The sequence below is a fragment of the Xiphophorus couchianus genome, chromosome 12, assembly GCF_001444195.1.
Source record: "Xiphophorus couchianus chromosome 12, X_couchianus-1.0, whole genome shotgun sequence".
NCBI classification, from domain to species: Eukaryota; Metazoa; Chordata; class Actinopteri; order Cyprinodontiformes; family Poeciliidae; genus Xiphophorus; species Xiphophorus couchianus.
In genome coordinates, this window is record NC_040239.1 from 10,056,053 (window position 1) to 10,068,064 (window position 12,012).

The following is a 12,012-nucleotide window of genomic DNA, read 5'->3' on the forward strand; positions in this document are numbered from 1 at the left end:
AGACGCAGTCATTAAAATAGTTGAAGTGCCAATAAAACGTGAATTGAAACATACAAATCACTGTTGACTAACAGCTGACATTTTGGACTACAAAAGCTGACAGGAAGTAGCTAGTGGTAGCGTTTTCTTGTGCAGAACCGTGGAGGTGAGTGATTTTGTCGGCTGCAGACAGTGCAAAGGGCACAATCACTAGTTTGGCAACAGTAGCTATGCTGCAATGGTACATTGCTCCCGAGGAGGCATTTATAGGAAGCTTTCGACCTGCAGGTAGGCAGCTGTGAAGCATCGTGTTTAGGATCCATTTAATCAAATCTAAGGAAGTTTTTTCACATTTTAAATGCTGCGACAGATAAGTGGTTAGAATTCATATTATTTTGGCATCATTTGTAAACGTGTCTACACGGCAGTAACCAAGTTCTCCCTTGTTTTAGCATGTGATTATTGATTCACTAATATCAAACTCCAGTCCTGGAGGGCCACAGCCCTGCAACTTTTAGATGTGCCTCTGCTGCACCACACCTGAATAGAATAATTAGGTCATTAAGGCTCTGGAGAACTGATCTACACAAGAAGGAGGTAATTAAGCCATTTCATTCCAGTGTTTTGTATCTGTGGCACATCTAAAAACTGCAGGACAGCGCCCCTTGAGGACTGGAGTTTGACACCCCTGCATAAAGTTTGATATGTCTAAAAAGTGTGGCGTACATTTCTGTTTGCACCGTCAGACTTGGGTGCAAATACAGCTGCAAGTATTTTTTTTCTCTTTATCTCTATCAAACTTGGATGCATAACAAATTACATTTTTTTCTCTTGGCTCAACAGATAAAGCTCTGAAATTGGACACCATTCAATTTTCAAGCTTTACCTCAAATTCTCTTGGATTTACCTCTGATCTTGGAGTAATAGATAAAAATCTTATGCTTTAAACCATAATGATAACTGGACAAAGTAGTACTCTGCTAAAGCACATTTCTTTCCAGAGAGATTGAAATAAATTCTAAAATATTCTATTTTGCAGATCAAAACCTTCATAAAATGTGTTATATTAGCAAAGAAGCTCATAATAGTCAGTTGCTGTTATGCTTGATCCATTACACTCGTTAGCGGTTTATGTTACATGAAGTTTGTTTCTCTTTTTAATAAATAGATGAGAATTCCCCTTCGCTCCTGTTGCATCTTCAGGAGTTTCATCTCTCAGAAACAAACTTTAGACACACAGAGGCGTGGCTTAAGCGGCGCAGCGATGCGCTTGGTGCAGTTTCGTTGCAGAGGTGACGGAGATGATGTCAGAGTTGGAGTGGAACAAGGCGAGGGGCTAAATGTGGTGGATCTGAAGGCGTTTGACTCCTCTATGCCTTCAACTGTGAGAGAGCTGCTGCAGCTGGGGGACAAAGGGCTGGAGTGTGCACAAAGGTACCCAAACCGGATTTATTCATGCTTTTACCCATTTTTCTTCTTCTCTGATCTCCGTTTTTCTTCTTGTCAGCATCATATTATGAATGAACCCAACAGATGATCACTATGAAAATCCTCCAATAAGTGCTCTTCCTCCTCAGAGCTCTGGCGTCTGGCCAGTTTGTGGTTGAAAGAGCAAACATCCAGCTGCTGTCCCCCATCCTGGCCCCAGAGAAAGTGGTGTGTGTGGGCATGAACTACCGGGACCACTGTCTGGAGCAGAATGCCCCGATCCCAGAAGAACCCATCATCTTCAGCAAGTTCCCCAGTGCCATCACGGGTCCTTATGACCACATTATCCTGCCCACAGAGAGCCAGGTGAGAAAAAGGAAACGCCTCCACTAAATGACTCTTAGAGCTGCTTTGAAACCACTGAATGAGGCTAAAGCAATGAACTGTGGGACCGTCTGAAAAACATTGTTGATTTTAAACAAAATTTTTTTTTGCTAGTTTTTTTTTACCCCAAATAAAAGCACAAAAATAATTTTATTGTCATTTACTTTAATTTAAGCATTAAATTAAATGCAATGTGTTAAGAAACAAAGAAGGAAATAATAAAATATTATATGTCCCATTAAGGGCCTCAGATGTTTGGCTTACAAAAGTAAAGTTGCGTAGTTTCCTAACTTTAATAAAAAAAATACTTTGAGTTGTACCTAACATTTTACATTTAAGATATAGATTAGAAAATCTCATCCTAAAAAAAATAAAATAAAAAATGCCCATTTGCATTTGCTGGATGATCTAATTGGTACCATTTCTGAACTCCAGTCAGGGGCCACAATAAATTAATAGAAGGGCCACATTTAGACACTCTGATCTAAATATACTCATAGCTTGATTACTGTAGAGTATAAACTAATTATCAAGTTAAGGGATTACATAATATTCAGCTCTGAATATTATTGCAAACAACTTGAACAAATTAAAGCATGTTGGGTTAATAGTTATGTATGACCACTAGGTGGCACTGTGGTACAAGTGCAGATCACTGAAAGCTTTAGTCGCTAAAGCAGCATATTTTCAATCAAAATGTAGTAATTGTAGTATTATAAGTCATTAATTTCTATATTAATGTACGGAACATAAAAACTCTTTATAAGGGCTGTAATTCTACTGCTTAGTGATTTTATTCAGAAGAACAGATGAAAGTGGCTGCAGGATTTCTTTGTTTTTCTCCATCTTGATGAATCTGTTCACACAGACGACAAACTCTGCTAATAATTTAAAACTTCAGCCTCTCAGGTGAAACATTTGTTTTATTTTTCACTCTGCGAATCGAAGGTAGTAGGACATCATGGCCTGTAAATCCTTCCCCTCGTTGCAGAGATAAAGTCTGGGAAGGAAAATCTAAAACGACGTGTATAAGATCAGATTGAAGATGTTGTCACCACTCTCCTCATAGCTTTTCTTTTTCCTTTTTTTAGCAGCAACAGAGATCAGTCTTTTAAACTGGTGGATGGATAGCAAGAAGGCGAACCATTTTTCTCTCTGTTGGAGCTGCAGACTGATTTTTTAAGTGGAAGACTTTTCGGTTATAATTTCCTTCCACTATGATGAACTCACTGGCGAGAGCAGCTGGTTTGTTCTTTGCCATGTTCATTTTCCAGACTGTGGGTCATCATTTTTAAGTTTGTACCAAAACAAGTACAAGTTTTAACTGATTGTAGAGTTTCTGTAAACTACAGAGGATCAAAACTAAAAAACAAACATATATATATATATATGTTTGTTTTGTTGACAGCAAAACAAATAAAAGTCACATGGGAAAATACCCGCATATGTGTTCATATAAAAAATCCTACAGTAGTAATAAATCAAGTTAAGCGTAACACTCGAGAATTATTGAGATCAGGAGGAGAGAGAATGTCTAAATTAAATGTAAAATGTAAATCTATATTTGTATAGATCTATATATATGTATATATAGATCTATGCACAGACATTTAAACTAATTTCTGGGTTAAGACCAAGACCGATTGACGTACCTTTGAAACATCAACAGGCTCCCTCTGCTTCAAGCTGGGCTGGTGGCTGATGATGATTCTGCTGCTCATTTCTACATTATTTCCTGCAGTCATAATGTTGAAACCCTGTTGAACAGTCAGCAGGGTTCCTAGGAGAATAAGAGAACAGAGCATGGAAAGAATATTTCCAGTTTTGATACCTTATCCCATTGTTCCATCATCTAGCACTTTGTCTATCGATTCCTCTTACAACAAACGTATTAATGAATAGAATAGGCTATAATAAGGCAAATGAGCGAAATCCTTATGTTACATGTCCATTTTGAACATAAATCAGACCAAATAATCAGATTGATTATTTAAAATATTGCATGCTTAATTCATTGCCCTTGAAATTGAAATGTCACAATAAAACTTCTGCTTTTTTACTAAAAAACTATTAAAATGTTTGTGATCTAAAAGTATTTTCAACTGAAAATGTTTGAACTGGACGAAATGACAGTAATTAATTTATGCTACAGCTGCTGTGCTGCATTAAATGTTTCTGTATTGTTGGAGTCGGTAGCAGCAGGATGAGCAGGCGGTGTGTGGGCTCAGCTTCGTCCTTTAATTCGGTTAGATCTCTGCAGATGTCTGATGCTGTTGATGGGGATTAAATATTACCTGAACAGTTTTATCCACCGATTTCTCCTGACTTAGAGACAACCTGACACCAGTTTGTCATGTTTCCAGTGAAGATGAATTATCACTCTCAGGGGTGAGGAGATTCTTTTGTTTCTTTTTTTTTTAAAATGAAGTCCTATCTGAGCTTTTTAATCCATGTCAGATGTGTGACTTTGCCCATTTTTGCTTCCATTTGGGTCTCTGCTGCACGAAGCCCCACTAGGGGACATGGAGGGTATTTTTTCTTTTGCGTTCTCTCGCAATAACGTACTGATCAGTTCAGTACGTTATTGTATGAATACTGAAAGCCTTTCTTACGGTGGCCATCCATCGTACTCTCTGCTATTATATGAGGTTAAAATCTCGTTTGTTAGTTTTATATCTTTTTCTTTAAGGTAGAAATGCACCACAAAACAATGTGCAAAAGCAAAACAGGCCAAAAATGGACTTTCCCTCTCTTTCCATCCCTTCTAAGGTATAACCAGAAACTTTCTGTAAGAAGGAAAGAATGAAATAATACATCCAGACTATTTCTGAGTTAGTCATTTGATTGTGTCCAGCTTGTTTGGCCAGCTGGTTTACCTCTTTATGTTGATTTACCGTCCAGAAACCACTTGCTGTATTCTTGTTGGTTGTGCTGGAGGCTCCACTTCTGTGCCATTTCCACATGGTTAGTGGGCACAGCCAGCAGCAGTTTATTTGGATTTAAAGTGACAAGAACGCTTAAAAAGAAGAAGAAAAAACCCAGCTCAAATTAGGCAGAACTGACCGGAAAATCTCATTATCTATATATGGACATGTTTTGAATAGACCATAGACCTACCCTAACCTGTTCAAGGAACAGGTCACCTTTAACACTTCATCCTCGTCTTTTCTGTTACTGAAGGAGGTGGACTGGGAGGTGGAGTTGGCCTTTGTGATTGGACGAAGAGGAAAACACATCAAGGTGAGCCTCTCATCCCCGCTGACACACTTTAGTGAAGCATTTCTGGTGAAACCATTGTCATTCCTGCTGTTTTTCAGGAGTCGGACGCTCTCTCCCATGTGGCCGGGTTCGCCGTGGCGAATGACGTGAGCGCTCGCGACTGGCAGTTTAAGCGCAACGGGAAGCAGTGGCTGCTGTCGAAAACGTTTGACAGCTTCTGCCCTCTCGGACCCGCCCTAGTAACTATTGATGCTGTGAAAGGTGAAAGAGAACGAGGAGGCGGCAATCTGGTGAATCATGCAATTAACTGTGATTTTGGCTGTTTGCTGCGTCACTGAGTTAACAAGCTAAAATCAGAGGAAAGCATGGCTCCCTGAATGCGTACCGCATCGGTGACAAAAAACAAAGTCATTATAGAGGAAAAAATGGAATAATGTGCATCATTGCTCCATGTTTTTGCAAAAAATCCAACTCAAACAAAATGAGAATACAACTAAATCAGTGATGATATTAACAAGTCTGACTTTACTTCTCATTTCCAGTTAGTTAAACAGATTAAATGTTCAGGAAAAACCCCACATGGGCAAAATCTTAGGATTTGACACTGGTTTGTTTCTTCATGCGTACATTAGTGATTGATAAGTTGACCAGATAAATTATAAAGTGGATTTTGTGAGTTAAAAAGACAAGAATAACATTAAAAAGCAGCAAACGGTGAGTTGTGGTCATCTTAAATATATCAAAGGAGAAAACATCTGCATTAGTTCAGCCTCTGTGAGCAACGTTGCCTTTTTTGGATGAAAAATACATTTAGTTTGTCAGTGAAACATCAAAGTTCCCCTAATGCTTTTCAAAGAAACGGTTGTGTAATTGTGCTTTTGTTTGCAGCCATTTTCACGTGAGTGTAAACGTTGAGTGGGGGGAGCACAGACAGCAGCAGCAAACAGCTCATACAAATACACAAACATTTGTTTGTAAAAGAAAAAAAAATGTTTCATTGCGTTAAGCGTTTTAAAATCTTTGTAATTAATCAAAATTAACAGGTTAAAGTCCCGTCCTTTTATGAATGTGTGTCTTTTTCAAATGTTTTAATTAGGATATTTGCTTTGTTCATCCTTTTCTCCTCCAGATCCTCATAACTTGGGGATCCGCTGCCTGGTTAATGGGGACACTGTGCAGAGCAGCAACACCAGCCAGATGATCTTTAAGACTGCAGAACTGATTGCTTGGGTCTCAAAGTAAGTCACAGATGCAATCTGCTGTTTTTGATCCCCTAATAGAGCACACAGTTTTGTCTTCACGTCTCTGAACTGAAACCAAACGCTACAGCAGAGAATTATCCAACATCGACTGGAACATTTCACTCAAAACCAGCCAACCAACTGGAGCGTTGCTAATCTGATTTCTACATTTTTGGACGGTAAAGCCTCTCCCTCCCTTGCTAGAGGGACAACGAACGCCCTGCTGGCAACTCACAACACATTTCTGGCTCCTTTCAAAAATACAACTGGCACCACTTATTTTAAATGTTTTTATTGCCCAGAATTTAAAGTAAATCACTATTATCTGTTTGTTTTGCAACAGCGTGATCTTCTTTATAAAAATGAAATGTTGTATCTTTCAGGTTTGTGACGTTAACTCCAGGAGACGTGTTCCTGACGGGAACTCCTCCCGGTGTGGGCGTTTTCAGGAACCCACCCGTCTTTCTTAAGGTGATTCATGCATGACGCAAATAACAGTAGGAGCTTTTCCTCCTGCAACTTCCCAGATCCACCCAATAAATTAATATATTCAATAGTTTTTTTATCACTAAAACACATTTGTATAGATTATTTTCACACAGATGGACATTTGAAAGCTTTTATTTCTGTTTTTAGTTTACAAAAAAGACATTTAAAATTAGAATATTACATCAGACCAATAAAGAAACAGAAATGTTACCTGGGTTTAACTAAAAATATATTAACTTTTTACTCTGATGAATGAGACTCAATGGGAGATTTATTCTAATTTTCTGAATATGACTGCCTCTAATTCCCTTCAACACACCTGATCAACTCTGTTAACGAGCCGTTCGTTTAATTCAGGTGTAAAAAGTCACAGGAGGTTAACGCCCAACCTGAGTGAAATTGCGTCAAAGGTTTTAAAGATATTAATGAATGTTTCCAGAGGTCATCAAAGGTCAGCCAGTCCACATTTACAAAATCAAAGAAAATATGGTGTCAATCTACTAGGCTGCCTTTTGTACAGTAATAATTTCGGTTTGTGCCGTTATAATTTTTTAGATAAAATAAAAAAAGTCAAAGATCAACATTAAATGGAAATTAATTGCATTTTTTTCCAACAAAATGTTTGTAGCACAGTTGATTGTCACCAAATTAGTTTGATTTTGTAAATGTGGACCGGCTGGTTGACCTTTGATGACCTCTGGAAACATTTATTGATATATTTGAAGTGTTAGCGGCACAAACAAGGTTTGCTGCACAACTATTTGACATAGATTTTGTTTGATTTGCAGAACTTCACTCAGGTTAGCCCTGGAGGACTGGAGTTGTGTGTTTTCACTCTTCATTTTTATCCAGACATGGAAAATATCTAAATTCCTAACTTTTTCCAGACTGAATAAGAACGCAGAAATATGAACTATGTGTATGAAAGTAACTTTGAATGCAGCTGCATAGCAAAATGCGTCACATGTTCTGCTGAAATGGAAAAATACAGTAAAAATAGCATGTAGGTATGCTTGGAGGCCCAAAAAAGCAGAGCTTTGTGAAAGGAACATCTTCCCACTTGGTGATTATGGGGGTGGACTCATCATGCTTTGGCTTGTTTTATAACCGTTGCCAAAGGGAAAGTTGTTACCGGAAGGCCAAAAAAGAAGAAGAAAAATCCTGGCGAGTTATGAAAGCCCAAAGTGAAAATGTCAAAGTGCAGCTGACGTCAGGCTTTTTTAATGCAACTTTTCTGCACAACCTCAGTGTAAAAATAGAAAGCTGTTTCACTTCAGCTCTACTGTTCACAACAAAACATGTTTTTAATGAGTTCCTAAATCACAGAAAAGTGGATTTTAGCATAGTGACTCATACCAGCCGCTGCATGAGACATACAATTAGTGCAGAGCTTAGTTTATCTGCAAGTATCAAGCTTCATTCCTGTTAATAAATGGGCCAAAAAAATAAAGAAGGGGGATCAGATTCTGGCACAGTACCGCTTTGTTAATTAGCAGATCTTACACTCGGCAGCATGATTCAATTTCTTTTGGAGCAGTTTGTGTTTTTCCTGGTTTCCCTTTCTCCATTCCCCTGGGGTTTGACCATTCTTGACCAAATGTTTAGGCAGACAAAAAGCTAATTAAGTAATAATGGTAACAGGAGAGCGTTCCTTGAAATAGATGTACTGTCTTCCATGTGACTCACAGAGCCTTGTAAAAGCATTCAGACAGTCCTGAACTTTTCCACAGTTTGTCAAGTTACAACCACAAAAATGGTTATTTTATGTGACCAAGAAACAGAAAGTAGTGAATCATTTTAAAATGAAAAGATAAAATTGTACAGGTGACATGTTATACTTCCTTGAACAGGTTTGGATAGCTCTATGGGAAATACAAAACATGTTCATTATATTTTTTGCACAAAATCATTCCCGGATAAAGACATTTCAGTCTGCTCTATTCTGTTATTTTAAATTCAAATAAGTTGCTGCTGGCCACGTTTACACTTACATGTGCAAATGGCTGCAAACAGATACACAGTAACACAACCGTCCATCTTTGAAAAGCAGAAATGGAGCCTTCTGCACAACCAACAAGAATGCAGCAAGTGGTTTCTGGATGGTAAGTCAACAACAAAACAGTTGTCTTTTCCAGCAGCCATTATACAGCACGTACAGCGGTAAAAGCAGCTGACCAAACATGCTGGAGCTTGGCTTTGGTTGACAGCTAATGGCACTGTGAATGTCTATTGTTACTAATTGGGAGTTTTTGGAAACCACTCATTTTCCACACCAAAAAACAACTTATTGTCAAAAAAAGCCCTTTTTAAAAAAAAAAAAAAAAAATTTTTATAGCATTTTGTCTCTTTAGAGGGAGTTGAGACCCAAATTGAAGTTTAAAAATGATGCAAAAACTTTATTTAGCAAAATTAATCCACTTTCTTTAAGTTACTTTTGAAGGCAGTTTGTGGCACTAGATTTTATTTAAGGGTATCAAAGTGAAATGAGCTTCATGCAAAAGCCCCACATACTTTAAAAGTTAGATAAAAAAATCTATTATTTCTTCTACTTTAGTATTATGTGCTACTTTTATGGTCTTTTGAATAAAATCACAATAAAAACAGGTTTGTGGTGGTAACATGACAAGTTGTGAATCTAGAGCTCAGGTGGTGTAAATATTTTTTACAAAGCATCTTTACTTTTCTAAAAAAAAAAGAATACAACAGAAATAACCTTTATTATCCCTCAATAAAGTGGGAAAATCAGCAAAGTGGTTCTAAAACTGTTTATTTTTACCAGATGAAGGATCTGTTGTCTTTTGGTTGCTGTGATGCTTGTTTAGGAAAAAGAAAGAAATAATCTAAGTTGAACTAATGTTTTATTGTTTCCTTTCAGAGAGGAGATACAGTGGAGTGCCAGATTGACCAGATCGGCTCCATCATCAACAAGGTGGTTTAAACTCTTCAGCAGGAAACTGCAAAATAATAAAAAAAAATACAACGTTTAGTTAGTTGTTTGTTTGTTTTATTTGCAAGTGTTTAATAGTAACAAAGAGGAAAAATGTGGTATTTTTACTACAACATGAAACAATGTAATTAGTGACTCAACCTACTGACTCACCAGCTGGTAAAGAGACCATCAGCAGCCGCCCACTCATGATGTACAGCACAAACCGTGAACCTCTTGACTGACTAACACACCGGGGGAAAAAAAAAAAACCAGGACAATAAACGCTTCGTTTTTTATTTTCAAATTTAGAGGATTTGATTGGCAGCGGTTTCATGAAAAGGAAGATTGTACAAACTATAATGGAATAAAAATATTCATATTATCTGAAGGAAAATTTATTATCGGTATTAAGAACTTTGTGTTTAATCTCCCTGCAGCTCAAAGCACAGAAGCCCTCTTTAATTACCACCCACAGACAGCTGCAGGGGAACTAATAAATGTGTTTATCTGGTTCCAATAAACGCAGTTTGACATTTTTTGAAGAGAAACATCTGACTGAAGACATTTTGTATAATAATTAGATTTTTCTGTGGAAAATTAAACAAGAATTAAGACGTATATATCAAAGAAAGCAAGATTAGTCAAAATTGTGCAACAAAAATATTAAACATTAATATCAAACTGCTTAAGAGAATATTTATGAATGGTTTAATTGTTGCTCAGTGTCCCAGTTTAATTTTTTTTTTTACAGCTAGTGAAACATTACAGATGGTTTAATATGAGCTTCTTATGAGTGTTTGCAGCTGTCAGACAATCATTAATAATTGGGTTTTATTACTTCCAGCTGCTCTTCAGTTTGATTTGTAATATTTTAACTTTATTTCTATTGAGCATTTGCATTTCAAACTACAATAAATGAAACACAAGCAGAGGACACAGAAAAAATCTATAATGTTTTGGGTCGAGATTAAAAATATACAGTGTATATAATACAACAATTATATAATGTGGTGAATTACTAAGAAAATGTTTAATTTTTTTCCAGTTCACATTTTTCTTTATTACATAAAGTTTGTGTTTTACGTCCAGCCATTTTGAAGAAGTAGTTCCTCCTTTCACCAATTGTTTCTCATGGCACTTTTGTTGGCTGTAGTATTAGTAACGTGTATTTGTTCTGTTTTTTCAGTCCAGCTGGATAATTGACCAGATATAACACAATTGATCAGTTTACTGTCTAGTAAAGGGAAATCTGAGGGCATTTCCAAAAATATTCTATGTTTTTACTTTGAAGCTCCTTAACTCTGAGTGATTTAATAAATCACAGCTTTACCACAGCCTATTAGGGCCTTTCTAGATAGAAAAAAGGAATAGTACATTTCCACCAAAAAAAAATTATACATTTCTGAGTTTCAGAAGTCAGAAATTTTGAGATTAATCTCACATTTTCTGGATTTTTTTTTTGACATTTCTGAGTTTTATTATTCAATTAAATATTAGATATAAGTCCTACAACCATCCTGACTATTGTGACAGAAATACATTTTCAGTGAAGAAATATCAGCCAAAAATCTTAAATTTAATTTCTGTACAGTTGTCTTAAACAGAAACTTTCTCTGAACGCTTAATTAATTTTGCTTTGGTTCTGTCTGAAATTTATGCACCTTTTTCTACCACAATTTTTCCTTCCACTGAACTTTCTATTCAGATAGCATTTTCTGAACAGCCAGCAGATATTTTGTTGCCTGATTTAAATGTGGGGGTGCTTATGTAATTTTTAAAAAGTGGATCTGAACCAATATTTCCTAGCTATAAAAGAACAAAGTGTTGAAAATATATCACCAATAAATGTAAAAGATTCTTCATATTGTGAACTGAATTAACTTCAAATGTCAAACATAAATCAAGTCTCTTCTTGATCATTTGTAAAAACTGCAAAAAGGTTTAAACATTAAAGAAGAAATTTACTACATTTAAAGCTTAATTTGTCAGGTTGTAGATCCTCAGAAGTGCCACCGGGTGGCGGTAAAGTTGCACCGTCACTCGGAGCTGCGGTTTGTTCCTGATTTGAGGGTGAAAAGCAGCTGCACTCACTCTGGACTGTAAAAACAGTCAGCTGTACACAGCAAACATTAACGGCTGCCAGAAAAAACTCCCATCAAAGCGAGGAATCGATTGTTCTCCCCGTCTTGATGTCCAGAGGTCTGCGTCAAAGAGTCTCCCCAGAGGCCTGACTCAGCGTGGATGATCTACATTCAGGGGCGAGAGATCCTGAGAAAAAAAATGACTTGTCGAGAAATATCTTATATTCATCCTTAAAGAGCTCAGGCTGCTTGAACGCGACGT

The 12,012-nt window shown here is 36.9% G+C and overlaps 2 protein-coding genes across 3 annotated transcripts in view; one reads left to right on the forward strand and one right to left on the reverse strand.

Annotated features, from left to right (window-relative positions):
- The first annotated feature begins 5 nt into the window (after window positions 1-5).
- fahd2a (fumarylacetoacetate hydrolase domain containing 2A) lies at window positions 6-10,051 on the forward strand. Of its 2 annotated transcripts, none has more exons than XM_028033991.1 (8): window positions 6-145; window positions 1,148-1,413; window positions 1,557-1,773; window positions 4,972-5,031; window positions 5,109-5,271; window positions 6,140-6,248; window positions 6,635-6,722; window positions 9,616-10,051. In XM_028033991.1, the coding sequence occupies exons 2-8, from the start codon at window positions 1,148-1,150 to the stop codon at window positions 9,676-9,678; spliced, it is 966 nt and encodes a 321-aa protein (XP_027889792.1). In that variant the 5' UTR covers window positions 6-145; the 3' UTR covers window positions 9,679-10,051. The 2 variants fall into 2 exon arrangements, with proteins under 2 accessions (XP_027889792.1, XP_027889791.1); XM_028033990.1 differs by having other exon boundaries at window positions 93-267.
- A 303-nt stretch (window positions 10,052-10,354) lies between these two features.
- Window positions 10,355-12,012, reverse strand: part of gpat2 (glycerol-3-phosphate acyltransferase 2, mitochondrial) — a 145,299-nt gene continuing 143,641 nt past the window's right edge. The window contains exon 25 of the mRNA XM_028033987.1: window positions 10,355-11,915. The gene's annotated coding sequence lies outside the window, so the exon portion shown is untranslated. The remainder of the gene's footprint in view (window positions 11,916-12,012) is intronic.

Excerpts from the sequence above, each read along its gene's own strand:
- fahd2a (XM_028033991.1), top strand. The coding sequence starts at position 1,148 with ATGAGAATTCCCCTTCGCTCCTGTTGCATCTTCAGGAGTTTCATCTCT. Across the intron at positions 5,272-6,139 it reads AACTATTGATGCTGTGAAAG|ATCCTCATAACTTGGGGATC; the intron begins GTGAAAGAGAAC and ends TTTCTCCTCCAG. Across the intron at positions 6,249-6,634 it reads CTGATTGCTTGGGTCTCAAA|GTTTGTGACGTTAACTCCAG; the intron begins GTAAGTCACAGA and ends TGTATCTTTCAG.